The 27542-nt window shown below is 35.6% G+C and overlaps 3 protein-coding genes across 3 annotated transcripts in view; 2 read left to right on the forward strand and 1 right to left on the reverse strand.

Annotated features, from left to right (window-relative positions):
* Positions 1-1105, forward strand: part of LOC123695785 (adenylosuccinate lyase) — a 34640-nt gene extending 33535 nt beyond the window's left edge. The window contains exon 3 of the mRNA XM_045641710.1: positions 1-1105. Within this exon, the coding sequence (XP_045497666.1) occupies positions 1-1015 (1015 nt within the window). The 3' untranslated portion in view covers positions 1016-1105.
* Positions 1075-27542, reverse strand: part of LOC123695784 — a 27237-nt gene continuing 769 nt past the window's right edge. The window contains exons 2-9 of the mRNA XM_045641709.1: positions 13018-13326; positions 11158-11393; positions 10015-10212; positions 9474-9594; positions 8595-8705; positions 7814-7967; positions 6955-7167; positions 1075-6415 (exon numbers count right to left, since the gene is read on the reverse strand). Coding sequence (XP_045497665.1) covers positions 1413-6415; positions 6955-7167; positions 7814-7967; positions 8595-8705; positions 9474-9594; positions 10015-10212; positions 11158-11393; positions 13018-13326 — 6345 coding nt within the window. The 3' untranslated portion in view covers positions 1075-1412. The remainder of the gene's footprint in view (positions 6416-6954; positions 7168-7813; positions 7968-8594; positions 8706-9473; positions 9595-10014; positions 10213-11157; positions 11394-13017; positions 13327-27542) is intronic.
* LOC123695787 (fatty acid-binding protein, muscle-like) overlaps positions 19739-27542 on the forward strand; it is a 20519-nt gene continuing 12715 nt past the window's right edge. The window contains exon 1 of the mRNA XM_045641714.1: positions 19739-19800. The gene's annotated coding sequence lies outside the window, so the exon portion shown is untranslated. The remainder of the gene's footprint in view (positions 19801-27542) is intronic.

Here is a 27542-nt window from a genome sequence, read left to right on the forward strand (position 1 = left end):
GTCGCAACCCATCCTTGGGTTCACGCATCTGCAACCCGCACAATTGACCACAGTCGGCAAGAGAGCATCTCTCTGGCTGAGCGACCTGCTGATGGACGAGCGTGCTCTCTCACGCGCAAGAGATGACCTCAGATTCAGAGGAGTTAAAGGCACTACCGGCACTCAAGCCTCTTTCCTACAACTTTTCAAAGGAGACGGCGCAAAAGTACGCGCCCTAGATAAAAGAGTCGCCGAACTTGCCGGCTTCGACAAGAGATATATCGTCACCGGACAAACTTATTCGAGAAAAGTCGATTTAGAAGTTATTTCTGCTCTTTCTGGACTTGGAGCTACGGTGCATAAAATGTGTTCTGACATTCGTATTTTGGCTTCCCGCAAGGAATTGGAAGAGCCATTTGAAGCCTCACAAATCGGATCTAGCGCTATGCCCTACAAACGTAACCCTATGAGGTCTGAGCGTTGCTGCGCTTTGGCTCGTCACCTCATCACCTTACACGCGAATGCTGCTAATACTCATGCGGTTCAATGGTTGGAGCGTACCCTGGACGACTCAGCGAACCGTCGTATAACTCTTGCCGAAGCTTTCCTGACTGCAGATGCTACTCTATTGACACTGCTTAACGTTACTCAAGGATTGGTTGTATATCCTAAAGTGATCGCCCGCCATATTGCGCAAGAGCTGCCGTTCATGGCAACTGAAAACATCATCATGGCTATGGTACAGGCTGGAGGTGATCGTCAAGTGTGCCACGAGAAGATAAGAGTATTGTCTCATCAGGCCGGAGCCGTGGTCAAACAAGAGGGCAAGGACAATGACTTGATCGAGCGCGTCAAGAACGACGGTTACTTCAAGCCGATCATACCGCAATTGGATAAAATTTTGGACGCTTCTACGTTTATCGGCAGAGCTCCGGAACAAGTCACCGAGTTCATAGAGGAGGAGGTCGATCCTATCATCTTTAAATACAAGGATTCTTTGGCCGACGTTGCGAAGCCGGTAGCTTTAAGCATTTAATTACTGTTTTCCATCATTGTTAACTCGAATCGTGTAATCGTGTTATAAATAAAAATAAGTTTTTATGAATAAAATGATTTATTTACATTACAGCGCTTTTATAAACATACAAGATATGACTTCCTTAATATAAAATATACATCTAAATGAACTAGACAAAGGTAACTAGAATTGACAATACCGAAACGTGATTTAAAAAAGCTTAAAAAGACCATGAGTAATAAATAAACATGAATTAACATTAACACAATAAAACAAATAAATAAGCCTAAAGGTAAACAGGGGAGAGAGACTCGATTCGACTTAAACAATATTTCTTTACAATTAGATCGTTTTTCGTTTCGCGGACACGTTGTGACGATGTCGATGGCACGTGGAGAGCAATGTTCGTGGGACATTAGAGCGTGTTGGTGAGCAGCGTGTCGTGCTGGCAGGCGGGCCCCTGGCTGGGCCAGTTGCAGGCGCCCAGCGACGGGTCGAAGCTGAGCTGCACGGGGCAGTTGAACACGTGCAGGGTGAAGCGCTGCTTCGTGCAGTCCCAGCGACACGCGTAGAACTTGTTGCACTGCCGCGGGTGCCGGAACAGACCCGCCTTCTTGCAGTCTATCGACCCTTGCAGTGTTTCGTCTCTGCTTCTCAAGCCGCCCGGCCCGTAGCGGTCGAACGTTTGCGTCTCCACGTTTACGGTCTCTAGGCTTTCCGCTGCTGGCGCCACTTCTTGGTTCAGAATGACGGTTTTGTAGGTGGGAGCGATTGTGACGGATTTAACTCGCGGTCTAATTCTAGTGACGCGCTCCGTCGTCGACGCGACTGGTGTGCTCGATACGTAGTTTTCTGAGCGGCCTCTGCTCGTTTGGGAGATCACGATGTTGTCGTTGCTCGCCTCCGGGTAGTCTTGGTAGTACGAGTCCTCGGGCACTATGATCGGGTTGAACGTGGACGACGCGACTGGCGTGGCCGTCGTGACCGTGTTGATTCCTGGCGTAGTAGATCTGTAGGATGTTCTCTGTGTATATCCTTCGTCGATATCTACGTTCGCGTCGTCGTCACTATAATCGTCGATGATCTGCGATTGCACGTTGGGCCTTCTGCCTCTAAGAACTAAAACGGGTGACTGGCAACTGCACACGGCTCCCAACTTTCTGACAAGAAGCGGGTTGAAATCGTTAATCTTGGTCACGACCGCTACTTTCGGTTTCGTTCTGCGCTGAGGGGCGCGGGCTGATGTAACTTCGATGAGTTCTTGTCTAATTGGTACGTATGTGGATGTGACGCCGGCCGTGCTCGATACATCAATAGGTGCAGATGTAGAGTATGTAGCGGGCGAAATCAATCCAGCGTCAGGTCCGACCGTACCGAAACCTAATAGATTAGACTTTGCGGTTTCTACTACGATGTTTTGCTTTCTACCGTATGAGGGCGTCGACGATACGGTTACGGTGTTTTCTGTGCTTTGGTATGGGTTGTATTTAATTTGTGAGGACTCAGAATTGTAGTTGAAAATATTTTGTTTTTGACCTTCGTCTGGAGGCAAGTATTCCGGTGCTTGATATGAAGTGCTCTCTACATATACTGGCGCTTCGGTTGTCGTTGTCACCGGTCTAAAGTATTTCGGCCGTGATCTTCTAGGTGCTGGAGTCACTTCGACGACCTTAGGAGTAGCAGTTGACGATACTTCATTGCGCACGAAATAAGTTCCCTCGGTGGAGACGGTCGGTCGCGCGGTGCTGAAGGTAGTAACAAGCCCGGCATCCGGTCCGACTGCGCCGAAACCTAATAATTGAGACTTTGCAGTCTCTACGACAATATTTTGTTTTCTTGTTACGGGTGCGGCTGTTGTCGAAACCGGTACTTCTGATGAAACCGAATAGCTCTGCTGGTAATCGAAACCTTCTGATTGTGATCCGGTGTTATAGTTGTAATTATTGTAAGTTACGCGAGATTGTTGCGTAGGAGGTAAGTATTCTAATGTAGCGACCTTTTCAGTGCGTGGTGGTAAGTATTCAGGCGCAGTGTATCCTTCAGTAGACGGCGGCAAGTATTCCCTAACGGTGGTGGAGTATGTACGCGGTCTGTACGTCGAAGTAACCACTGGAGCAGATGTTGAAACTACAGGTGGCAGATACTCCTCAGCTTTGTATGCGACTTGTATTTCAGGTGATTCATATCTAGTTTGTTTGAACTGTGTATTTGGTACGGATGAGAAATGTACTGATTCTACTCTATTGGGTATGTCAACGGAGGCTTGGCTCACTGTTTGTCTTTGTTCATGCAGAGGAGCAGCGGTAGACGAAACTCTGTAGTATTCTTGACCTCTTTGGTCGTTATAATCTGATTTAAACGTGGAGATTTGTTTAGGTACTTCGTATTCTGAGTAATGAGCTTCATACACGAGGTTGGCTGGAGTCGTCGAAACGAAAACTGCTCTATTACCATTGTTTTCGGAATTAGCAGATCCTTGTGAAAGGTGGAATACTTGATGAGATACGAGACTTGCGTCAGAGTAAGCGGGAGCATTGGATACTTCCACATTCCGCTGTATCTCCGGCTGGTCATATGAATATCCTTGATTGTATCGCACATTTTGTGTGAATGATTGTTGTCCTGTTTGATATTCAATCGGTTGTTTTACTTCTTCTTTAATATTTTGCGTGTATTTTAAAAGGGGATTTTCGAATACAGTTACTGCAGGTTTTTGGTAACTCAATTCAACTCGGGGTTGTTCTACTCTGTGTACAGTCTGTTGACCGAACGACTGTGGTCGTTCAGTGGACAAAACGACAGGAGCAACTGTTGACACTGGTCTCGTCTCTTTGAAAGTTATCGAAGGTTGTGAGTACTCATATCCTGATTCATAGTTTGCTTGGCCGTTCTGTTCGTATGCCTGTGTTTGATAAGTCGAAGCGGTTGTTTGAGCTGTCGATTGATACTGGTAGTTGTTTCGGGAAGAACCTCTATTGATAGTTTGTTGGCTGTAGGCTTGAGGTCTTTCGGTAGATACGACGATCGGTGCCGCTGTTGATACAGTTTCTGTGAAAACAACAGCCGGTTGTGAATATTCATATCCAGATTCACTCTGTTGATTATATTCCTGTGCTTGGTATGCGTCATCAGGTTGAACGGCGACTACTTGTTGCGCTGGAGATTTGTACTCGTATCCCGAACCAAAGTTAGTTCTGTGAATGGTTTGTTGGCTGTAGGCTTGCGGCCTTTCAGTTGAGACGACAACGGGCGCGACAGTTGAAACTGTACCGGTAACTGAGGGCTGAGAGTATTCATAACCAGATTCGTAATTTCCTTGCGAATTCTGTGTATTGTATACTTGATAAGTCGATGCAGTGGGTTGCACTGATACAATAGGCTGAGCGGTGGATTGGTAGCGATATCCAGTTCCTCTATTAAGATTGTGTTGTCTGAAAACTTGTGGGACATATGTTTGTTGGAATGTAATCGGCGTGGCTTTAACTGTGTATTTCAATAATGGATTTTCGTAAACAGTTTTCGCCGTTGAGACAGATGGAGCGGCGGTAGTCGAATAAGTGTATGTAGATGGAGTTGAGTACTGAACTACTCTCTGTGTTTCGTACTGAACGCTCGGTTGTCTGTATTCGTATCCGCTTGATTGAGACACGCTAACACTTGGGCGTGTGTACTCGTAGCCTGACTGACTTTGTAAATTATTTACGTTATTCGCATCTACTGTGTGTATGGTTTTCTGTCCAAATTGGGATTGGGTTTCTACAGATGCACTTGATTGAGGTGTAGAAGTTTCATAAACGGCTGTATTGGTATACCTTTCACCGTTATCTGCAGATTGCGTGTAAACATTACCAGATTCGACTTTATGAATTGTTTGTTGACTAAACGATTGAGCTGTCGGCTGTTCATAAGAAACTGGTTCTCCCGTTGTGTACGCTACTATTTTCTTAAATGGCTCTTCAGTAACTGGAGTAGCGGAAGAGTAATCAAAGCTAGATTGATCGTGGAATGTTTGTTGGTTGTGTGAAAAGCTTTGTGGCCTCTGTTTTGTGACTGTAACTGTCGCGGGTGTAGAATAGGAAATGCCGTCTTCAAAACTGACGCTGGGTCTCGAATAATCGTATCCAGTTGATGCCGATTTTGTTGTACCAGTGTTAAATGTGGAATAACCTGTATTTTGATAGCTGCTTTCTTTGTAACCATTAACGGTAACACTAGGTGTAACAGAAACAACTGTTGGCTGAACGTAAGTAACGGCGGGTTGTGTGTATCCGAATATCTGTTTGATGCTAGTTCTTGGAGCTTCAGGGACATACGTAGTTTTGTAAGTAGGGGGTAAAGAGGTTGTGACCGCATAAGAAGTAGCCGTTGTTGGTACACCGGAAGATGTAGGAGTGGTTAGATATGAGAAACCGTCAAGATTTTGATTGTTAGTACCCACGTGGGTAACAGTCACACCAGATTGAGATATACCAGCTTGTTGATTCGAACCCTGGCTGTATTGGTATCCGTAATTAGATTCATCGACAAGGGTAGTCTTTCCAACTAGATCGACATTAACTGCTCCTGCAGTGAGAGTATGAGCGGCTCCTGGATAAACTTTGTCATCACTAACGTAATTAGCTTCACCACCTCCATAAGAACCGTGGAAAGTACTTGTGGATTGAGCACTAGTAGTTCCCGCATCATTGGTATATGCGTTATTTTGGTAAAGACCTTCACTAAATTGCACACTTGGTCTGGGATAGTCATAACCAGTTGTCTTTGTCACGTCCTGGCTATAAGACCCAGTATCGTAAGTTCCCGAATAAGTTCCTCTATCGAAGTTATTGTTAACTGTGTATTGTGCGACTGTATGTTTGTATGGAACGGGAGGAACCTCAGTATGCTCGTAGGGTTTAGCTCTATCTCCGATGGGATTGTGGACGTAAGCGCCTGAAAAGTCTTTGCGATAGACCCCACTTTGGAATCTCTGTCCGCTGTTAGCTGTTCCCTGGTACTTGGCTTTCACTTGATACTTTCCGGGGTCATATTTTCCAGAGTTTCCAACTGGAACGTATTTGCCGGTAGCCTTAACTTTACTGGGCAGTCTGTATTCATCAAGAATGAGAGAACCACTCGTGTATTTGTCTTCGTCCTGGTAGTTTGTGGCTTGAACTAGTCCTCTGTTGATAGCATCAGCTGCGACGACCTTGTATGAAAGTCCACTGTATTCTCCTTGACTTCCAAGAGCTGAATAGTCGTCAAAGTTGGCGTTTTCTAATTCCTGTGATGCAATGAAGTTGTTGTCAAGTGCGTCGTTTTGTGAAAGGGATCCGGTCTGTAAGCCCACGAGGTTGTCAAGAGAAGCTCCAGATAGGAGACTCTGGTGAGCCGCGATGTTCACTGAATCTGCTGTTCTTCCTTGGAAACCTGTTGCACCTGAAAAATGACAAGATAATCTGTTAATAAACAGTTTTTCTTATTATTTTTGATATATAACGAACTAATATGCGTACTTTTATTTCAAAAACTTGTCTGATTAATTTATTTTGAATATCTTATAAGTCTATCTCTTAGAATATCTTAAACTAAGCTTAGTTTAAATAAACATAATTGTTTGACAACGATAGTAAATAAGTATTATTTATTTCTTGATCTACCATGTAGGTACGTAGTTAAACTTTAGAATACAATTTCACAATTTCTAAAGAAAAATGGATTTTGTGTAATTAATGTAAGTAAATCGCAGCAAAGATTGACTTTAAATTAAAAAAAAATCTAGACAGATACTATATCTGTGAAAATTTTCACAGTTCCTAGTTAAAAGTAATTTAGTGCATAAATTATTTCATTTAATTATTTACATGCAAAAACAAAGCGTAACTCAAAAGGGAGAGTTGTTATGGTCCATAAACATAGAAACCAACTATAAAAATGCCATATACACCACTATTCCTTGTTCCTAACTACAAACTTACCACTCAACACAGCATTAGAGAACCCAAAGGCCTCCGCCTCATATCTGCCCAAGTTCCTACAAGCGGGCACGAGCCAGGGCCAGTCACATTTGCGTCGCTGAGCATCGAACCCGAGACCGAAGGGACAGCGGAACTCGTAGGCCACGAGCGGGGAAGTGCCGTGGTCCAAACACGCGAAGAACCAGCGGCAGTTCTCGGGGTCCGCGTAGAAACCTGGATACAATCATTTTTGGTCATAAGATTAATGATAGGTTTGGTAGTATTTTCTTAAAGAGTATTGCAATTTGAAAAGGTTAAGTATTATAAGAAACGCTTGCGTTTATATAATTAGAAATACTTAAAAAATTTATACAACACCATATGAAAATATAACTTGCTAAAACCTAAGTACATATAAAATAATACATCAGTCATCAATATATTTTCAATACTTTCGATTTCATTCATGACATCTAAGAAAAAAAATGTGTCAACACAACTGACTATGATAGATATATTACAATATACTAACACATGTTAAATAGGCAGCCTTATCGCTTTCAAGCGATCTCTGCCAGGCAACCTTTGGATAGGATTAGTTTTATGCAATAGAATGAGATAGGTGGTAATTAAATAAAATGTCAAGACTATTCAACGGTGAATTAATTTCATCACATTTCATCAACATTAGAACAACAACGCCTAGTACACATCTTCATCTTCAAAATCACAGAACATCTATCTCAAATACACCTTCAACATAACTTACAACACCTAACCCCCATACACAAACACACAACACCTAACCCCCATACACAAACTCACAACACCTAACCCCCAAACACAAACTCACAAAACACACACACCAACCAATACAAACCTTCAACATTGGGGCAAACGAAGCGACTCGAGGGTACAGGTGCGATCTCCGCAGACCCAGCACAAGCTCCAGCCCCGGCTCTGGACCCGGGCCACACACAGACCTCCACCCGGGGGTCGAACTCCAGACCCGCGGGACAGTCGAACTCGAACACCTGTGCCAAGGAAAGCAGTTATTGTGTGATCTGAACTAAATTGTACCGTATAATAATAGTAAATAGTTATCGTTATCTTTAACTCATGTCTACAGAATGACATAATATAGTGGTATTTGTAGTAATGTCGTATTATTGAAAAACTGTTCCAAAAACTATTTTGCTTAAGTACCTAATTTTCAAATTAAACTAATAATGAAAAATGTCTAAAAACTAAGAAGTTTCTTAAATAACTTTTAAAATTTTTTTAACGGTAATAATTAATCATACAAATAAAATTTAACGAAATATAAATGTGTTCGTGTACTAGTGTACACACGTAAGAAGTCAAACTTCTTTACAACCATATTTTTCAAAAAATAATTAACTATATGCAACTTTACAGAAATACGTCGAATCACGCGTGATAGGGATAAAAAAAAGATGGCGCGTAACGGAAAAATGTCACGCGTAACGAAGAAATGTTACAGTACTTACATTTTTTCCAACCCCGATAAAGAAGTTTAAAAATGAACAGGAATACAATTTATTACATATCATATTAGTTATTTACAAAAAAAAAACTCACAACTGACAACCAATCAACTCACACCCACTCACAAACTCACAAGCTCACACTCAACTCACAGTATAGTCGGGCGAGTACTGGTCGAACTTGACGCAGCGGTAGAAGCGCGCACACGAGCGCGGGTGCACGAAGTAGCCCTGGCGGGAGCACGAGAACTCCGTGCGGGTGTCCTGGAATAACACAATGTTTTATTTTCTGTCCCTATGTCCCTTTGTATGCTTATCTTTAAAACTACGCAACGGATTTTGATGCGGTTTTTTTTAAAGATAGAATGATTCAAGAGGAAGGTTTTAGTATATATAATTTATTAGGTTTTAGACAAAGCAGGCAAAGAAGCGGGCGTTAAACTAGTTATTAATAAACTAAAGTAGAAATAAGTAAATATACAAGATTTATTATGTTCAATTAGAATTTAGTAAAATAAAGTATTTTTTTTAATATACATGTTATTTTTTAATGTATATGTAATTATGTAGTTAGTTAAAAGGTTTTTATAATAGAAAAAATAGATCATCGATTTTTGGTGGTGGCATTCGAACCCACGTCTCATGATCGAAGTTTTTTTCGGTGGTGGGATTGGAACCCACGTCTATTCTAAAAATATAGTAGGTATATTTGTTAAGCATTTGCATGCTATGAAACACTAAAGTATGAAATATTAGGTTTCCCAAATTTAAGCATTATTTTCAAAATTGGTCATAATTAGAGAATAAATTGTAGGCGTCTCTTCCGTTTTCTTATTACGTGTTACCAAAGTGTTAGTATTTACTATTTCAAGTTTAATGAACCAATGTATTTAAAAAATATTGATAAAATTATTACTTAAATGTTTTTCAAATTTCAAAATTCCAAATTTTTATTTGTCCAGTACATAACCTATCATCATCTTTTTTTTCAAAATCCAACTATTTATCAAATAACATTTTAACAACACGTACCTCTCTGATATTATGTATTACACCATCTGCGTCCACAACTTGCGTTATCCTGTAGGGAGACACTTGCAGAGCATCTAACGCTCGACCAGCTATTGGCTGGAGGATCTCGTTCTCGAGGGACCTACAAGCGAAATATTTTTTTAAAACGATTCTTTATTATTATATATTTCTCAATTAATAAAGAAAAACACATAATTTTTCTCTTAGTAAAAAAATAAAGGTAAACTTTTTACTAAGAGAAAAATAATGTGTTTATTCATTTAATTTCCACACTTTTTACCTTTTCCCTCTATGCGAGAAGCATGACAGAATGTGTTTGGACAGACATTGAAGAACAACCAGCTTCTTTTAAGTTTTTTTATTGTACTTATAGATCTAAAGCTATTTCCTAGTTGAAATATTATGAAAACAAAAACAGATGACTAATTTATGTAGCCTACACTTATAATCACACTTTTTAAGTTAAAATCCATCTAGCGATTTATACTCGAAAAACATGACCTTCCTTCTTTCCACAAAACCCTTTGTCCTATAAACTTACCTCAAGACAGCAGCCCTCGGAGCCCTGCTCTGCTGATTCAGCACTTTATTGAGCGCATATCTCAGCGTGTTCCCACAAGGCGAGTCCAAGTCCTTATCAGCGGCAAACAGCGCAAGTCCCGCCAACCCTCGCACTCGAGCGTACTTGCCCTTCACGTCCACGGAGGATGAGTCCTCGAAGGATATCCAGGTGGAATTTCTGGAATAAAAAAATATTTATTTGCTAAAACATGGTACAGCAAGATGTCAAAAAAACATAAAAGTCCATAATGTTTCGCTTAGTATTAAGCATGTAAATGTGTTAGATGAATGAATGAAAATAGAAAATTAACAAAAAAACTTAACATAAAACAGCAAAAGACCTTATAGCTAGATAGCGGTCTCTACCAGGCTACTAATAAGAAGATCTAGTAGGAGAGCAAAAATAGGACAAATGAATTTGACATTACTATGACAATATTATTTGACTAATAATATTATATGTATAGGGCCAATCTTAGGCCAATAATATTATTTTATCTTAGGCCGATTGCTTATTATTCATTATTAGTCTTTTACTAAGAAACTATGTAGTAGGTAGATAGCTATAACGATAAACGAATGTCGTTATAGAAAATTTTATATCATCTCATAATTTTCTTATTAAAAAAATCAAAATTATAACATTAAGCCAATTAATTTAGTTTCTACTATGGTTTCCTATACATATCAAGTTACAGAGAATTTACAATTTTTGAGTTCAATGTCTAGGCATCCTTATGCAACTAGGTAAATTCTACAAGATGCACGCAAAAGGTTGCAAAAACTGGTTTCACAGAAATCGAATTCTTAGGAATTTTCACAGGTTTTCCTTTATCACTTCCATATATAAATAATGTAATAACTAAAATAAACCAAGTATATATTTCTAAATTATTTTTTCACAGGTTACCTAATAATGCATTCCTTTTTATTTATAATATCTCGACGATAAACTACAAAACAAACGAAACCAATTATTTGGTAATTTTTTTTTTACAAAAAGCTAGTCATTTTATAAGGGCTGGATGTCTTTAACATTAAAAAAACTTTAAAATGCATAGGCATAATGAATCACAACTACTTCGTCAATAATTAACTCTACCATGTAACCCAAAAAACTTACTTAAAGGCATAAGGCGCGGACAGATCCTGGTCCCTCTCTAGGGTCCACCTTCCCTTCTGCAGTTGCCTGCACAGTTCCCCCTGGTCTATCTCCTTAGGCTGTTCCTCCAGGGTCGGACTTCCCGGAGTACTGAGGGTTTCGTTTTGTAGGGTGAACTGGCGGGCGGTCGCTGGTAAAGATATTACGATCTTGGAGGGTGGCACTCCGAGACCTATGACTAGGTCTACTACGGAATCCTGGAATTTTGGAAAGGATATGTTAACAATGAAGGTATTATGGTTTCTGTTTGAAGGTTTATTTTTTGGAAGTAATTCCTGCTGGTACTGTATCAGAATTTCTTTCAATAGTACAAATAAATCTACTTTATATTTTCTGACTTTTTAATTAATCCTGTCGGAACCCAGATGCGCTTGTAATTTACGATATAAGATATTCCATTTCTTGATTCGGCAAATTAAAAAACGCTCCATCTTTAAATATTACAGTAAAACAATCACTAAAAATGGACCCCTGTAGTTTTTACATTAGCAATGACATCAAACCATCACTTTTCTTTATAAATAACACCGCAAAGGCTTTCATACATAACTTATTGCAAAATAACTTATATTATAAGACATAAACCTGACATGGATTACAAATAGCAGATGCACCTGTTATGTGTGGCCTAGATATCCTAAAACGCAGACATATAACCAACATAACATTTGCAACCCTTTTAAATCTTATCTCATTAGCAATAAGATCTATTTTCCCACAAATAGAGAGCAAAAGCTAATTTAATTTTTCTTAAAAGCCGTTTACCTTCTCGACGTTCGAGCTGCAGGACTGCACGTAAATTATGATGTACAAAATAAATTACGTTATGCTTTAACTATAAGAAAACTTGTTTATTATATTATTGTGAGTAAATAATTACATATGCATTTATTGTAAACATAATTATTTAACAGAAGGCACGCAAAGGATGATTATCAGGGGCCGTATTATGATCTCATATTCCCAGTCATTTTACGCCGTGAATTGAAGTGACTGGCAAATTCATATAATACCATAATCTGGCATAGTATGAATTTGCCGGTCAGTTCAATTCACGGCGTAATCTCTCTGCAAGTAAGGGGTCAAAACGGCTCCTGATATTATATAGTTATCAAATCCAATGATAAGGGTGTTACATTTTATAAATGCTACGTCAATAAAATCTTTGATATTTATAGGAAAATAGAACATAGGAATAACGAAGTTGTCCGTTTTACGGTATGTTTGTTAGACATGATTTATATATCACCTCTATAATTAAAACAAAAACATACTAATCGAAACAAATGAGCAAATCTATATTTTATCGGATCATTTTAAAAGTCAAGGAAACATCTATATATGGCCAGATGGAATCCGGGTGCCGGCTTCCTATGCTCGTAAAATTCGATACATTAAGTGTATCGTTTATTATAAAACATATTATATTATATAGTTATCAAAATCCAATGTTAATGATGTTACATTTAATAAATGCTATATCAATAAAATCTTTGATTCAACCGACTTTTTTACAATAAAAGTTATTTCAAATTCAAAACATTAAAACAGCAGAAGTTCAAAATAAATAGAAGAAATATAAAATAATTTCCACTACATTATTAATTCACTGCATAATTTAATAACTATTAAATTTGTATGTACTTTTCTACAAAAATCATCACAATTTTTTTTAATCATATCAATAATAATCTTAATATGTTTGTCAATCTTCCGTGCGTTCTTTACGTTTTAAAAGTCTCCACTAGGAATCGAATCCGGAACAACTCGGTTCTCCGCTTTTACCTTACGTTCTACTGTACCAAAAACCATTTCACTTACCGTGTTCATCATATCCCACAAGCCGCTCAGCCTACTGGGGTGATACGTCATCTTCTTCACCATTCCCAAAGCATGGGTCTGCACCATCATCAGATCTGCCTTCTTGATCAGCGTCCTCAGGTCGTAGTATTTAGCCAATAGCTCTGGATGAGCAGGCAAAGCCAGTAGAAGCGGACCCTTGTTAGCTGATGATACAGCGGACCTCGCTTCCCCGACCAACTCGGAGACTTTCGTCCTATTGAAAGTCCGGTGGGCATCGTGGATCTCGAGACCTTGGATGTACTTCGATTTCAAGATTTCCTTGAAGTCCTGTAAATAAATATTTAGATTAAAATCTGTTTATAAAAAGTAGAGTCTTTGATAAAGGCCACATATTTTTTCTTAATTAATCAATTGTAGTATTGGAATTTGTTACAGTTTTAAACCAGTTTATACAATGTTATATGGAATCAATTCCAATTATAAAATACAAAAAAAAAAATGTATTGTATCAATTATCAGATTGTAAACGGCCTTATCTTTAACAGATGTGTCATTCGAGCTTTTGCTAGTTTTCCTTTTTGATGTTATGTTATAGCCAATTATATAATAATCTTACAAAGTATTTAACTGTATTTCAAACTGTTTTTCAATTAATATAGTGTAAGTGGCTCTAATGCAACAAAATAGATAAGACCAACAACAGAAATTAAAGACTTTTCAACGAATTTTTAACGCGATTTATTCATTATATTACTTATTTTCCCTTGACGTGGTCAGTCTCCCCGTGACCACGCTCGCTGTAAAGTGTTCGAAACGTCGGGAAAATAATATAATGAATAAATCGCGTTTAAGCGTATAAATCCGTTAAAAAGTCTCTAATTTCTAAATGTATAACACTCGCGTAAAATCAAACACTAGAAAATACGAAGACCAACAACAGCTCCTTGAGGCACTCCTAGGCGCAATCTACACTTTCAACTCTAATTCTTCGCAACGCTGAACCTCTTATCTCATTACCATATAAGAAATTTGTCACCTAACCCCACTGACCTTGCCAACTGATAGATATGTATCGCAACAAATCCGATTAAGCATTAGAGACAGTTTCGCAAGCTTCACAAGGTTGCGTCTTATCTAAAACCTTACATCATGTTACTGTTACATATTGACACTGGTACAGTTATAATGGACATATTTATGGAGCTGGTTTTTGATAAACATTGGGTAAACTATCGTGGAGTCAAATTAAATAGTTGATGAGCTGCTGAATTATGATAAAGTTATGGAAATAAGACTATTTGACCGCCTTCTTGGTACAGTGGTTGACGCGTGAGCGTAGAGCCGAGGGGTCCTGGGTTCGATTCCCGGTGGAGACGAAGAAAAAAAAATGTCTCGGTCTGGCAGGACACAGAAGGCTGATCACCTACTTGTCCCTAAAGAAAATCGATCAGTGAAACAGATGTATGCATAATGCATCTGCCCCTTACCGTGGGGACATGGGACTTCACTTATGGAAATAAGACGCAAAGCTTGAAGTTAAAGCTCGCCTAATAAAATAGTCCTTCTTTTATGCACTTTAAAATATAACCAAGACAAACTTATGTATTCTGGCTTTTGTGTAAGTACTTAGTTGATTTTTTGCTGTTTGGTTAAATATTTTTTTTTTGTTTTTTGTTTTAGAAAAAAAATAAAGATTCAATTTTAAAAAATACAAACGTGGTTTCATGATTCCAAATCATGCTTCATGGTCGATTTATTAATATTCTTTAAAAATTTATCATAAACATAAAACGAATTTTGGTGTTTTTCTTAAAATCACTACATAGTTTGTAACAAAGTCGCTTTCTCTGTCCCTATGTCCCTTTGTATGCTTAAATCTTTAAAACTAGGCAACGGATTTTGATGCGGTTTTTTTTAATAGATAGCGTGATTCAAGAGGAAGGTTTTAGTATATAATTTATTAGGTTTTAAACAAAGCGGGCGAAGCCGCGGGGGGTAAGTTAGTTTGATATAAATTAAAAATTCAAAAACGTATTTCAAATCGCTACATATAAATTAATAACGAAATATGTATTTCAAAACAGAATTTCTGCCACATTGCGTTAGAACAAAAATCATGGATCGCAACGATACATCTAATTTTACGACTACGTTATTCAAATTATGCCCATTTCGACACCTTAAATGTAATAAATATGTGTAAAATATATGGCATTTATTTTAATGTCCATTTTATTTCAATATTAAGATGAATGTACTTCATTATATTTTATGTTTTGACTGATTAATAGGTTGGATATTAGAATTATGAATGATATAAATTAGCGCAAATGGCGAATGAAAATTAAAAAGTAATTCAAATCGGGACTGTTTTATTTTAATTCATAACACAAAGCGTAATCAATTGACTTTCTTATCTGTATTTTTTTTAATATTACGTTTGTTGTTGTTTTTGTACCTTTTTACTTTCGCTTAAAATTATTAACACGGTTTCAAACTCAAACTCAAATATTTATTTATTCAATTAGATTTCATATAGAAGTACTTTTGAAACGTCATTACATATTTTCAACATTTACCACCGATTCGGAAAGCGGTATCTACGGAGAAAAAAAGAGAGTTTAAATGATTTTCCTTTTTTCCTTAAAATAATTATTATCCATTCAAGTTTCATATATGATACGATGTATCTTATTAAGTAGGCTTATAATTAATCATAATTTCTATTTATGAATTAAATACCTAGGTACTATACATTTTAATTTACTTGTTTACATTATAAAATGAACATGACATGCTTATGCCTATGTAGCTATGTACTTGTCTCCAGTCTCAACTATAGGACGTCTGCTGGACATAAATAGGTTGGTAATAGATATGTATGTAAAACATAAGAATTCTAAAGCATCTTCGTCGTAAGTAAGAACCTTTATATTTAGATAATGATCATCAACTATCTACAGTACTGTAGTTGTGTCCAAAAAGACATAAAGCCATGACATCCAGTTAGATGACGTGGTCAAACTAAATAGTTCCAGGATAACCAGACTAGCGAGAAGACACCATTTGATATTGATCTTGGATATTAAACGCAAATAACTTGAAAAGAAAAGCGCTATAAGAAAGAATACAACCTCTCATTATAAGTACTAGTAAATACATAATATTATACACTAGCTTCCGCCCGCGACTCCGTCCGCGCGGATGTCGGTCTTCGCGTGGATGGTTATTTCTCCATTTTGAGTACCTCTGTCAATAACATCTTATAAATATCTATTGGACCCAATTCCCAAATACGGCTAGGCCTATAATAATACGCAACGTGTGTTCGCGGTTCTACGGAACAACGTCTATGGATAAAACTGAAAAATTAAGATTAATTTTTTTCTACGTATTTTTCCAGGATAAAAAGTATCCTATTTTACGCCCAGGATAATAAGGTATAATTATACCAAGTTTCATCGAAATCGAACCGCTAGTTTTCACGTGATGCCTTCACAGACAGACAGACAGACAGACAGACAAAAATTTTTTTAATCACATATTTGGGTTTGGTATCGATCCAGTAACACCCCCTGCTATTTATTTTTTCAATATTTTCAATGTACAGAATTGACCCTTCTACAGATTTATTAAATGTATAGATAAGACACAAAAACAAACAAACACGCACCGCCATACGCGACCTCTTTATCATAATTTATTACGTTTCTTGTGCAACAGATCCAAAGATATATTATAAATTAACAAACTGAATGAAATACAGGACATCCTGTCGAAAAAAACGATTCGGCTTCATTAAATTGCCTTTTCGGTTGCACTTGATTAGACAATTTATAGCTTGCGGTAAAGCTCAAGAGGAAAATGTGGGTTTTACTTTGAAATAACATACTAGGTTTCCTGTTAACTATAATAATAATCTATTGAGATAAATCAATCACATTTTTTTTTGTGTAATAAGCAATATATTATATGCAGCAAAGTGTTTATTTTTTGTTGTTTTGTTTATTTTTTGATATAATAAGTTTGTTACCTCAAATTTCAGAAAATGAGACAACTTTCACTTGATATTGTGAAATAAATGCACGTGATGAATAAAATCATTTAAGTGATAGGTGATGATATACTAAATACCACCGCTAAAATTTTACCTATCCAACAAAAAACAATCGAAATCGATCGAAATTTGTCACATATTCTATTGAAAACACGCAAGTTACTAATCATCTTGAAGTTAAAATAAAACAATGCACCATAAAAAACAGCAGAATGAAATCAACACACACTTTTTGCTCGCAAAAACCCGTCGTGTCACAGATCTCACATGTCGCCTAGTCGTATTTATTACACTAAAAAACTGACCACACTCAATTAGAAGTACGGCAATTTATTCCATAGTCTATAGCGACAGTGATTGAAGTGACCCATTTGTTTTGTTAATTTTGCAATGTGTTTTTCCCAGTATATAACTATTGAGTAATTAGAATGAATGAAAAATACTTTATTGCATTGAAAATACATATAACAAAGACAAGACTACAGAAACAGCAAAGGGCGGCCTTATCGTTAGGTAGAAATCTCTACCAGGCAACCCAACAATCAGAGGAAATATAACAATATGATGTTAGACCTGATAATATCACGATTCCCGATAATCGCCAATTTGTAGCTAATAATAAGTCCTACAATTTTTGTTCACAAATTCCATTGCCTATCCTTATGAATTAACACTAATTTCAGTTATTTATAAATATAATCTTTGCTACACTTCCTCGCTATCGTAATTTGAAACCTTCAAACAAATTAATGTATCTCTATATCTCACAACTTCTTAAATCATTGAGCGTATTACGAAAGCAAATAAGTTCGGTTCGATTATCCGCTATCAATCATGTCTTTAACTTGTTTTGATTTCGATTAACTATATATGTATAATATTATGTGGGTAGTAGTCTAAATTAAAGTAGGTACTCTAATTTTCTTTTATTTTTATTTATAATATAAAAGTGTTAATATTTAAGTCCTGGGTTATCATATCAATTCCGTTATCCGTATTTTCATACAAAGGTATAAATGAAAAAAAATGGTCCAGTTGAAAAAAATATTCCGATGTGGTATTTTTTACACACGTGGCAAATATTCTTCTTTTTCTAAAATGGCAATTCCCGATCCCAATGGGAAATATTAGAAGTACTTAACAACATTCATAAAAATCTGTTGAAATCTCAAAATATCAAAACAAATAATACCTAATTATTGGTGGCCTTTCATTAGTAATCGAACATTAACCTATAAATTCAATTAAAAAGATTTCTTATAGCAATACATTTTACATCACACCATAATTGGTAATTAGACCGAATGGTAATGACTGACTCATACACAAGTTTTAAAATTTAAATTGATAACATTGACGTTGGGATTACCTATTTCGTTTAAGATTAAATTAAAAATCTACACATCATTAAAATTATTAACTTTAACAAGAAATAAAAAAAAGACGTGTGGCACTCGGAGAATGCCGCGGTAAAGCTATTGCATAGCATTAGCATGCCTTCAAGCCACACCTCCGAGCCCGTCGGAGTGGGGAGCGTGAGGTTTTTTCGTTACGGAATTTCTCGATTCGGTCCCCGCGCTCAAGGCCCGCGATAGAAGTTAAGCAATAGCTTAAAAAAATATACATCGTGACATACAAAGTATGGATTCGAAAGTAAGTACGTAAGTATGTATTAAATAAAGATTAAACTTACAAAATAATAATTTGTTCTTATTATTACTCCTTGCAATAAGTGTGCAGTTGCGGTTTTAATTATTTATGCGCATATTTAATTAGTTCTCACGTACGGGTCCGTGGGTTACGCCCCCGGTGTGTTTTGCCCCCGTGGTGGAAGCCCCCGATTTTAAATTAAGTTATTATAGTTGATTTCGCCATTTATGTGACATTCCTATAAAAAGTACCTAACAATTTATTAAGACTGATCGATATTTTTTTTAATTTACTTAAAAGCGCGCCAAAGCCGACAATTTTATAAATTTTCTTTTATAAATGGCATTCATTATTCTTAATTTAAATTTAAACAATTAGTACTACTTACAGGTTCCATATATTGTGACCAGAGATAATTTATAGTCAGCCTGTTTAGCTTTGTATCGATAAAATCGTTTTGCGAAATTTGCGCACGTGCGGCTACATACAGATAATAAAATGTGTATAGGTAATATAGGGCAACATTGATTAAATACACGCATGACAATTGACATTTAATTATTATACTAGGTATTATACGAACTGGTTAGTTAGCAGTTATTATCGTTCGGACTATACAATTAAGATGTTTCTAAAAATTATTTATATAGGTAATGGGATCGATGTTAATTATTACATACTTCTTTTATTTGTTAGCTATGTACATATTCAAATGATTCACAATAAAAAATAATTAAAAAAAGAAAACAAAATGCATGTCTTATCTGTAATTGTCGAACGTGACCTGTGTCATGCGAATTGCGATGATAATTAAAAAAAAAAAAACGAAAGCGCGCGAAACCCGAAACGAGCTGGCGTGCGTGATGCGTCAGTTTTTCAGTGCATTAAATTACTTGACCTTTGGAATTACGTACTTAAAATATTGCAAATATCTTAAATATGGATATTTGAACTTTTAAAATTTGCCATACCTTTACATATTAAAATTTAATTCACAGTGCATCAAAGTTAACGATGGCGTAGGGTTACTGTCAAAGTTTGCGAAATTACTTTTAATTTTAATGAAGATATTCTAAATGAAGATTTATAGCCAGGTATGTTATTAGCATTTTTATAAATCATAGATCATAATTTTGTATAATGAATGTTGTTTTAAGTTATACCTAAAGGTAATATTTTCGAGTTCGAGAGGCATAAGATTAGTGTAAACTGCAATAGATACTATTTGTGTTTATAATCATAATTAAAGAACGCTGAATTCAACATAATTCGATATTGAGCTTTTATAATTTGAAATATCTTGCTAGTGAAGAAATTTTACCGTGAAGTTTATAACAACGGAAAAATAACGCTAGTTAGCACTACACATATAAAAAGATATACCTACAACAAAAAAGCTAGACCGACCGTTCGACACTAGCCAAATCACCTAGGTCTCACCGCCCTTGATGGTATCTAGGCCATTCAGCAGGTTTGTCAGGCACATGTTACCATTGTAAGAAAACATTTAAAAATGCTTGACCAACTTGACCTTAATATAGATGTTTTATTTAAAGGACTTTCATCAGATATTTGCTTATATAATGAGAAACATTAACGGCTGACCTCTGTATGGGTATAATGTTACATATGACGGTTTGAATTTTATTTCCGATTTTTTATTAAATGTGCACTGTTGCGTAATATTTTTTATGTGTTTTATGTGACCCTGTTTAAATTCAATGTTAATTTTTGAAATATGCAGAGCATTTGGGTTTATCGCGTCTGTTTCGTTTTAAAATTTATGTGTCAGGTATCTGTGTGATATATTGTAACTTAATAATAAAATCAATAAATAAATAAAACTTATTTAATGTTTTTAGTCTAATAGCTTAATTAATTTAAAAATAACTTCATTCATTAAACTCTTTATCATTTATAATGCAAACAAGTTCTGATAAACGCATAAAATTATTGGATAAAAATAACAAAAACGAAAAGAAGCGTTGTTTTTACCGCCGGCCGTAATATTTTTTCCATTTATCTATACTAATAGATATTATAAAGAGGAAAGGTTTGTATATTGTATGTATGGTTTTCACGCATAAACTACTGGACCGATTTTGATGAAATTTGGCACAGACAATCTTTAGACCCTGAGAAAGAACATAGGCTACATTTTATTGCGAAATATGTAACACGGGCGAAGCCGGGGCGGACCGCTAGTTTCTTAATATTACAATATTATTATTCCATTTCTAACTTACGCATCTGAAATAATTTTATCAATATCAAGTTCCCACTAGATACTTTCTTATTTTCAAATGTTTAAGAATCCCACTACATTTTTTATTTATTTCAAAGACATTGGAAAAACCAAACACTATTTGCAATCGGAAGAAAAGCGATAACCAAATCAACATTTCGATCATATAACCTTGACCCAAGGGCAAAGCACCTTGGCTTGACATGCCATACATTACATATGAGTATGTCACGTCAGACATCGTTGATCCAGATACATGTATATATTTATATCAGCCACACCTGTACTAGTGCCCTTTAAACATATTAACTTATGTACTAAGGCGTAATAGTTGTTCTATATAATTTTGTAATTATATACAAGAACTTATTTATAGGTAAATATGTAAACTATATGTGACGATGACTTAACATAGCCTGGGAAATAAATGCAGTTGTTAAGTGTACTTCGTAAATAATCTTATCACTAGAGTAATTTATAGGTTATATTATATACTAGCTTCCGCCCGCGACTCCGTCCGCGCGGATGTCGGTCTTCGCGTGGATGGTTTATTTATCCATTTTGAGAACCTCTGACAATAACATCTTATAAATATCTATTGGACCCAATTCCCAAATACGGCTAGGCCTATAATAATACGCAACGTGTGTTCGCGGTTCTACGGAACAACGTCTATGGATAAAACTGAAAAATTAAGATTATTTTCTTTCTACGTATTTTTCCAGGATAAAAAGTATCCTATTTTACGCCCAGGATAATAAGGTATAATTATACCAAGTTTCATCGAAATCGAACCGCTAGTTTTCACGTGATGCCTTCACATACAGACAGACAGACAGACAGACAGACAGACAGACAGACATACAAAAATTTTTTTAATCACATATTTGGGTTTGGTATCGATCCAGTAACACCCCCTGCTATTTATTTTTTCAATATTTTCAATGTACAGAATTGACCCTTCTACAGATTTATTATATGTATAGATAACAGAAAAATGAAAGTTCAAATTAAATATGAAAAAACATTTATTTCCAAAGCACAGAAATTACGATATTTTAGCTTTTTAACGCAATATTACCTAACTGTCCTTAACTTTCTTTTTTACAGCATTTAAATTTTTCTCAAATACTTCGATTACATATTTTGTAATGCTTATTTACGTGACATTTAAATCAAATATTACTGCTTCCATAGATCTTTATTGCGAAATCTATATCTAATTTCTAATCTTGTTCGCTATAATTAGCCAGAAATAATAAAAGATTAATACTTCTACAATACTCGAAAAAAAGTAATATTAACAAAGACTATCCTACTATCCTACTTATAATATTATAAAGGCGAAAGTTTGTGAGGATGGATGTGTGTGTGTGTTTCTTAATCTTACACGCAAATACTACTGAACTGATTACAATTATTAACACACATAGGGTAACTTGCAATTAGCCCATAGAATAGTTTTTATCCCGGATATCCCACGGGAACGGGAACTATGCGGGTTTTTCTTTGAAAACGAAGCGTGCGAAGCCGCGGGCGGAAAGCTAGTAAATAATAATTGAGACGCCGCGCCCCTTTTATTTGACGCATCACGCAAGTATTGTTTGATAAATCGCGTTTAAAATCCGTTAAACGCCTTACCACAAAAAGCTTTAGACAGGGTTTAACTTTAAGCGCGGGTTCTCTTTAATCTGGTTTTGTCGTATTTCACATAGACAGTGACAGATCCGGGGTTTAAAGTTAGACTGTGTTTAAATTGTTTTGTGGTAAGACCATTTCATTTCTAAGCGACAGACAGCAAACCTGATACATCTGACGGCATTGTAAGGTATACCCGTAACACGGAAACCGTCTCACGTCGCAGTAACTAATTGCCTTTTATTGCGCTAATTACTGGACTGGATCAATGGCATCTAACGCCACTTGTGTTTGTGTTCATTTATGTATCTAGTTGCTATCGGTGTCTAAGAAGTTTATTGTAGGTACTGTGGCTAAAATATGATTAAGGAAAAGATGAAAAAAAAGAGAGAAATTTCTTCGTTTTTAGAAAAGCTATTGATTAAATAGATAATATGAGTATACTATTGAAGAACAGGAGGCAAACCTTTTACTTCTAAATTCTTAGCCTCTTTAAAATGCTGCACTATATTACATTGATCTTCCTTAAGTAAGCTATTAAAAAACTGTCACATCTGTATCAAGTTGTCTATAAGATTAATTTGCCATCGTTACTCCAACTCACCTTGGCAATTTGGAAGCTGGGTCAAGATCACGCCTATTTATTATCTGTAGCAGTAGAATTGGACTGTCAAAGATTCTATCTGTCATTCTTTAAAATTGATCTGCTTATTAAATCTTTAGACAATAAGATTATGGACGACTTGAAATTAGCATGTGCAAATTGCTAAGATTTTATTTCAAAAAAAATCTGAATTTTACATTATTGAGTTATCTATTGATTTACTTATTTATTTCTACGTGAAATAAGGTGTTCTTTATCATTAAGAGAGTAGGTACTTTGAATTGTATGTTACCGAGAAGGTTTTCGAATTTCGTAAATGTTTATTAGAATTTGCGTCTAAATATTCTATTAAATATCAATTTAATAAGAAACACCTACTTACTAATAAATTTTGGCCGCAATTTGTTGATGTTAAAAAAAATTCTTACATTCAAAATCTAGGCTTTTTTTATAAACTTTATGTACATAGCGAAAACTCGTGTTATAAAAGACAAGGTAATCCTTACTTCACGTTGAAAACTATTTAACTTGAAATATTTCGAAATGTATCGTATATTTTAAACAAGTCATTTCCACTCCCAGATACGTGTTGATACGGTAAATATGAACCTTGATATAAAATATGTTTTAATATTAAATGTTAAACTTGTTTTAATACTATTTTGCTATAAAGCGGGAATCTGATTTAGATCAAAATTAAAGATGAACTAGATGCTTACTCCGACTTCTCTCAGATCATCATCATCATCATCAGCCCATATTATACGTTCCCACTGCTGGGACACGGGCCTCCTATGAGGGTACAGGCCATAATCCACCACGCTGGCCAAGTGCGTGTTAGCGGATGACACATGTCGTCGAACTTTTTAATTCTTCGACATGTCGGTTTCCTCACGATGTTTTCCTTCATCGTTCGAGCAGTGGTGATGTTACAACATGCGCAGATAAATTGAAAAATCAATTTATTTCCTGCACGCTCGCCTGGTCTCGAAACCCGGACTTATCGATTCGAAGTCCGAGGTCTCACCACTGAGCCACCACTGCTCTCTCAGATAGAACGTCTTATTTAGTTGTAATGTTTGTTTTTAAATTAAAATACAGAGTATTATTTTGAGTTTCTAAGTAGTATCTCTGTCTCGACTTTCTATTGTAATAATAGATGTGGGAGTAGGTTGTTAATCAAATTAATTATATCAAGATTAGTGTACAAGAATAGTCACAAACAAATAATTAAATGGATTACATAATAATTGCGTAAGTGATACATTCCCAAAGCTATTGTTAATTCACCATAGAGCGAAATGAGAAAGTTTAACATTGATAATTATCGTACACAATATTTCAAGAAGTACGATAAAAGATCTGTTATTTTGCAACTAAAACTTATTGAGGTACAAATACACCATTAAAAATCTGGGTTAAAAAAATCCAGAGATAATAACTTTAAGCACGTTGTTCACAATCATAACCAAGTCCAGTTCAAATATTATGTTTACCTATTTTTAGATCGCTAAAGCCAAAACTAACTAACATAAACTGAAAAAATAAAACGTAAATTCAAAACTACCAAAACATTTGTCACTACTATGTCTATGAAAAGAATCACTACATAGTATAAAACAAAGTCGCTTTCTCTGTCCCTATGTCCATTTGTATGCTTAAATTTTTAAAACTACGCAACGGATTTTGATGCGGTTTTTTTAATAGATAGAGTGTTTCAAGAGGAAGGTTTTAGTATATTTATTAGGTTTTAGACAAAGCGGGCGAAGCCGCGGGCGGTTAGCTAGTAAGAAATAAACGTTATTTATTATATTTTATTTAAATCTGCGCATATGTGATACAGCACACATAATATGTGTCTATTTCAAATTAAAAGAGTCCTCTAGACTGAATCAACCACAACTGTAAACCTTTATTTTAACTCCGATGTACCGAAGAAGCAAGTTGCGAAACGGAGAGAGTCCAAAATTAAGGAGCAAAGCAATACTTAAAGCTGTCAGCTTAAGATATAAGCTTAAGATGTAATCGTTAAGTCCTTCGTTATAAAAGTCGCAATGTAAAGGAATATTGAAAAAAAATGTGTGCGTGTACTAGTGTACACACGTAAGAAGTGAAACTTCTTTATGACCTTACTTTTCAAAAAAATAATTTACTTTATGCAACTTTACAGAAATAAGTCGAATCACACGTGGTAGGGATAAGAAAAAGATGGCCCGTAACGGAAAAATGTCACGCGTAACGAAAAAATGTTACACTAAATTTTTTTCTAACCCCGATAAAGAAGTTTCACTTCAATAACTTCGATGAATAATTTTTCTATAGACATTGAAGTTCAACTTTGTTCAAATGAGCTGAATCTTTACTACATATTAACAAAAAGTACTATTACCAAACTTACGAAACTTATAAACTACGCAAAAAATTACCGCCAAGTTAAACCTGTAGAAAAACATTCAGTTTTCGAGATATCAATAAAATTACAACAGTACATAAATCAGATCATAGCAATTAAAAAAATGTCAATACAATCCGAAACGGATATCCAGTATGAACAAAAACCAAACAATATTATAGCTACATTCCTTAAATGTTCATGAATCGATTGGCTTGTTTTGGCAATCTTATGTTTTGCCTGGTTCTACTTATAGTTCACTATCTCGCTAACCCTACTGAAAAACATGAAACTCAGCAAAACACATGTTTATGTTTTTACCGATTCACCGATTAAAATGTTTTCTTCTATTTACGAGCACGCAAGAAAAGAGAAAAAGCAAAAATCGCTGTGCTGACTTGAAAAAGAACTCTGTAAGCTGAATCTGATTTCCATCAATTGTCTCTGACAGGATTCAGAAGTCTTGAAAGTCACATTAAGGGAGTGAGTGCGTTATTTTGAATTGCTTCAGAAGTAATTCGTCCTATTTCAAAATTTAGAGGACTATTAATAAACAATATAATCACTAGATAACAAATAATGTGGAACTTATATAATAATAAATGTACCTATATTCTTCCATTTGAAACACCAACCAGAGAAAAATCGAAGAAGTAACCTGGTAAAGGTTGAAAGAAAGGAATGTCACATCTGTTTTATGAGCAGGTAGGTAGGTACATATAGTAGTCGATCTATGTTCATTGTTCGCTACCTGAGATTTTCTTATATACCGCAGAGATAAATTGGAATAACGTTTGACGCGATAAATATACTAGCTGAACTACAACCGATTTTAATTATTTACGAGATTTATGGTACTGAAAAAGCGTTGACACATATTTATGGATCAATAATTTATCATCAGATTAACTTAATTATATGAGTGGCGTCACAATCGCATACCAAATATGTGACCTCGAACACCAGGTGGAGCTGTCAAAATTGCAGTCAGAAAGTGGCTTTAACATTATGTGTTGATTCATCAGTTACTTGTACAAGTGACACATAAGAATTTTACTTGCATAAGTAAACAATTAAAGAAACATGTTGTAAAGGAGTACTCGTTGTGAGAAATTTAAGAACCACTTCAACAACTGATCGTCTGTAAGATTATTATAAAGAGTGTCAAAATTTAATGGAAATAAAAAAAAATGTTCGTCAACGAGACATGATAAATGAAAAATGTCCAGATAAGGATCCGATTAAGGATAAGGATCGAGAATCCGGACCATAAGGTTTGAAATCTGTATAATTTGGAGGCTTTTGTCCGAGTGTCATATCGCTGGAACGTTAACAATAATTTAAAAATACCAAAGAAGAAATATGATTTTTCAAAACAAAAAAAAAATATACAAATGAATTCTTCCATTTTAAGTACCCTATCTGTATTTTCTCTGATAGTCCTACTAGATTTAACTTGATAAGACATAAGTCTCCATGAAAATTATTCGGGTCTGAATTTTTCTTTCTCGGTTTTTCATCCTTAAATTTTATTGGCGCAAGTACCTACTATAACAATTACAGAGATGCTCTTGTTTGCTGAAAAAACGTTTCTTAACAAGATGTTACGCCAATCGCACCTTGTAACTAATTAACATATCAATGGAAACAATGAGTTCATTAGTCCCGGGTTTGTCTGAACTTTCTTCACTACTCAATACACGAATTTGGATGCTAACAATAGGTAATAAAGACTGGTTTACAGTAACTGCTAGTTAAGAATTATGGACCACCGACCTGTCATTTTAAAAGAGATTAGGTGTAAGTAAATATTACATAATTTAAAATGGCTGTTAACCTTAATAGCTCTGAGAGCAAGTACCCATTATCCGGTTGTGATTATCTATTATTGGTATCTGGGCAATCTGTTGGCGATCTTAGTCGAAATTGATTTTATACATAAGCATAACTTTTAGCC

The sequence above is a fragment of the Colias croceus genome, chromosome 11 (assembly GCF_905220415.1).
Source record: "Colias croceus chromosome 11, ilColCroc2.1".
Taxonomy (NCBI): Eukaryota; Metazoa; Arthropoda; class Insecta; order Lepidoptera; family Pieridae; genus Colias; species Colias croceus.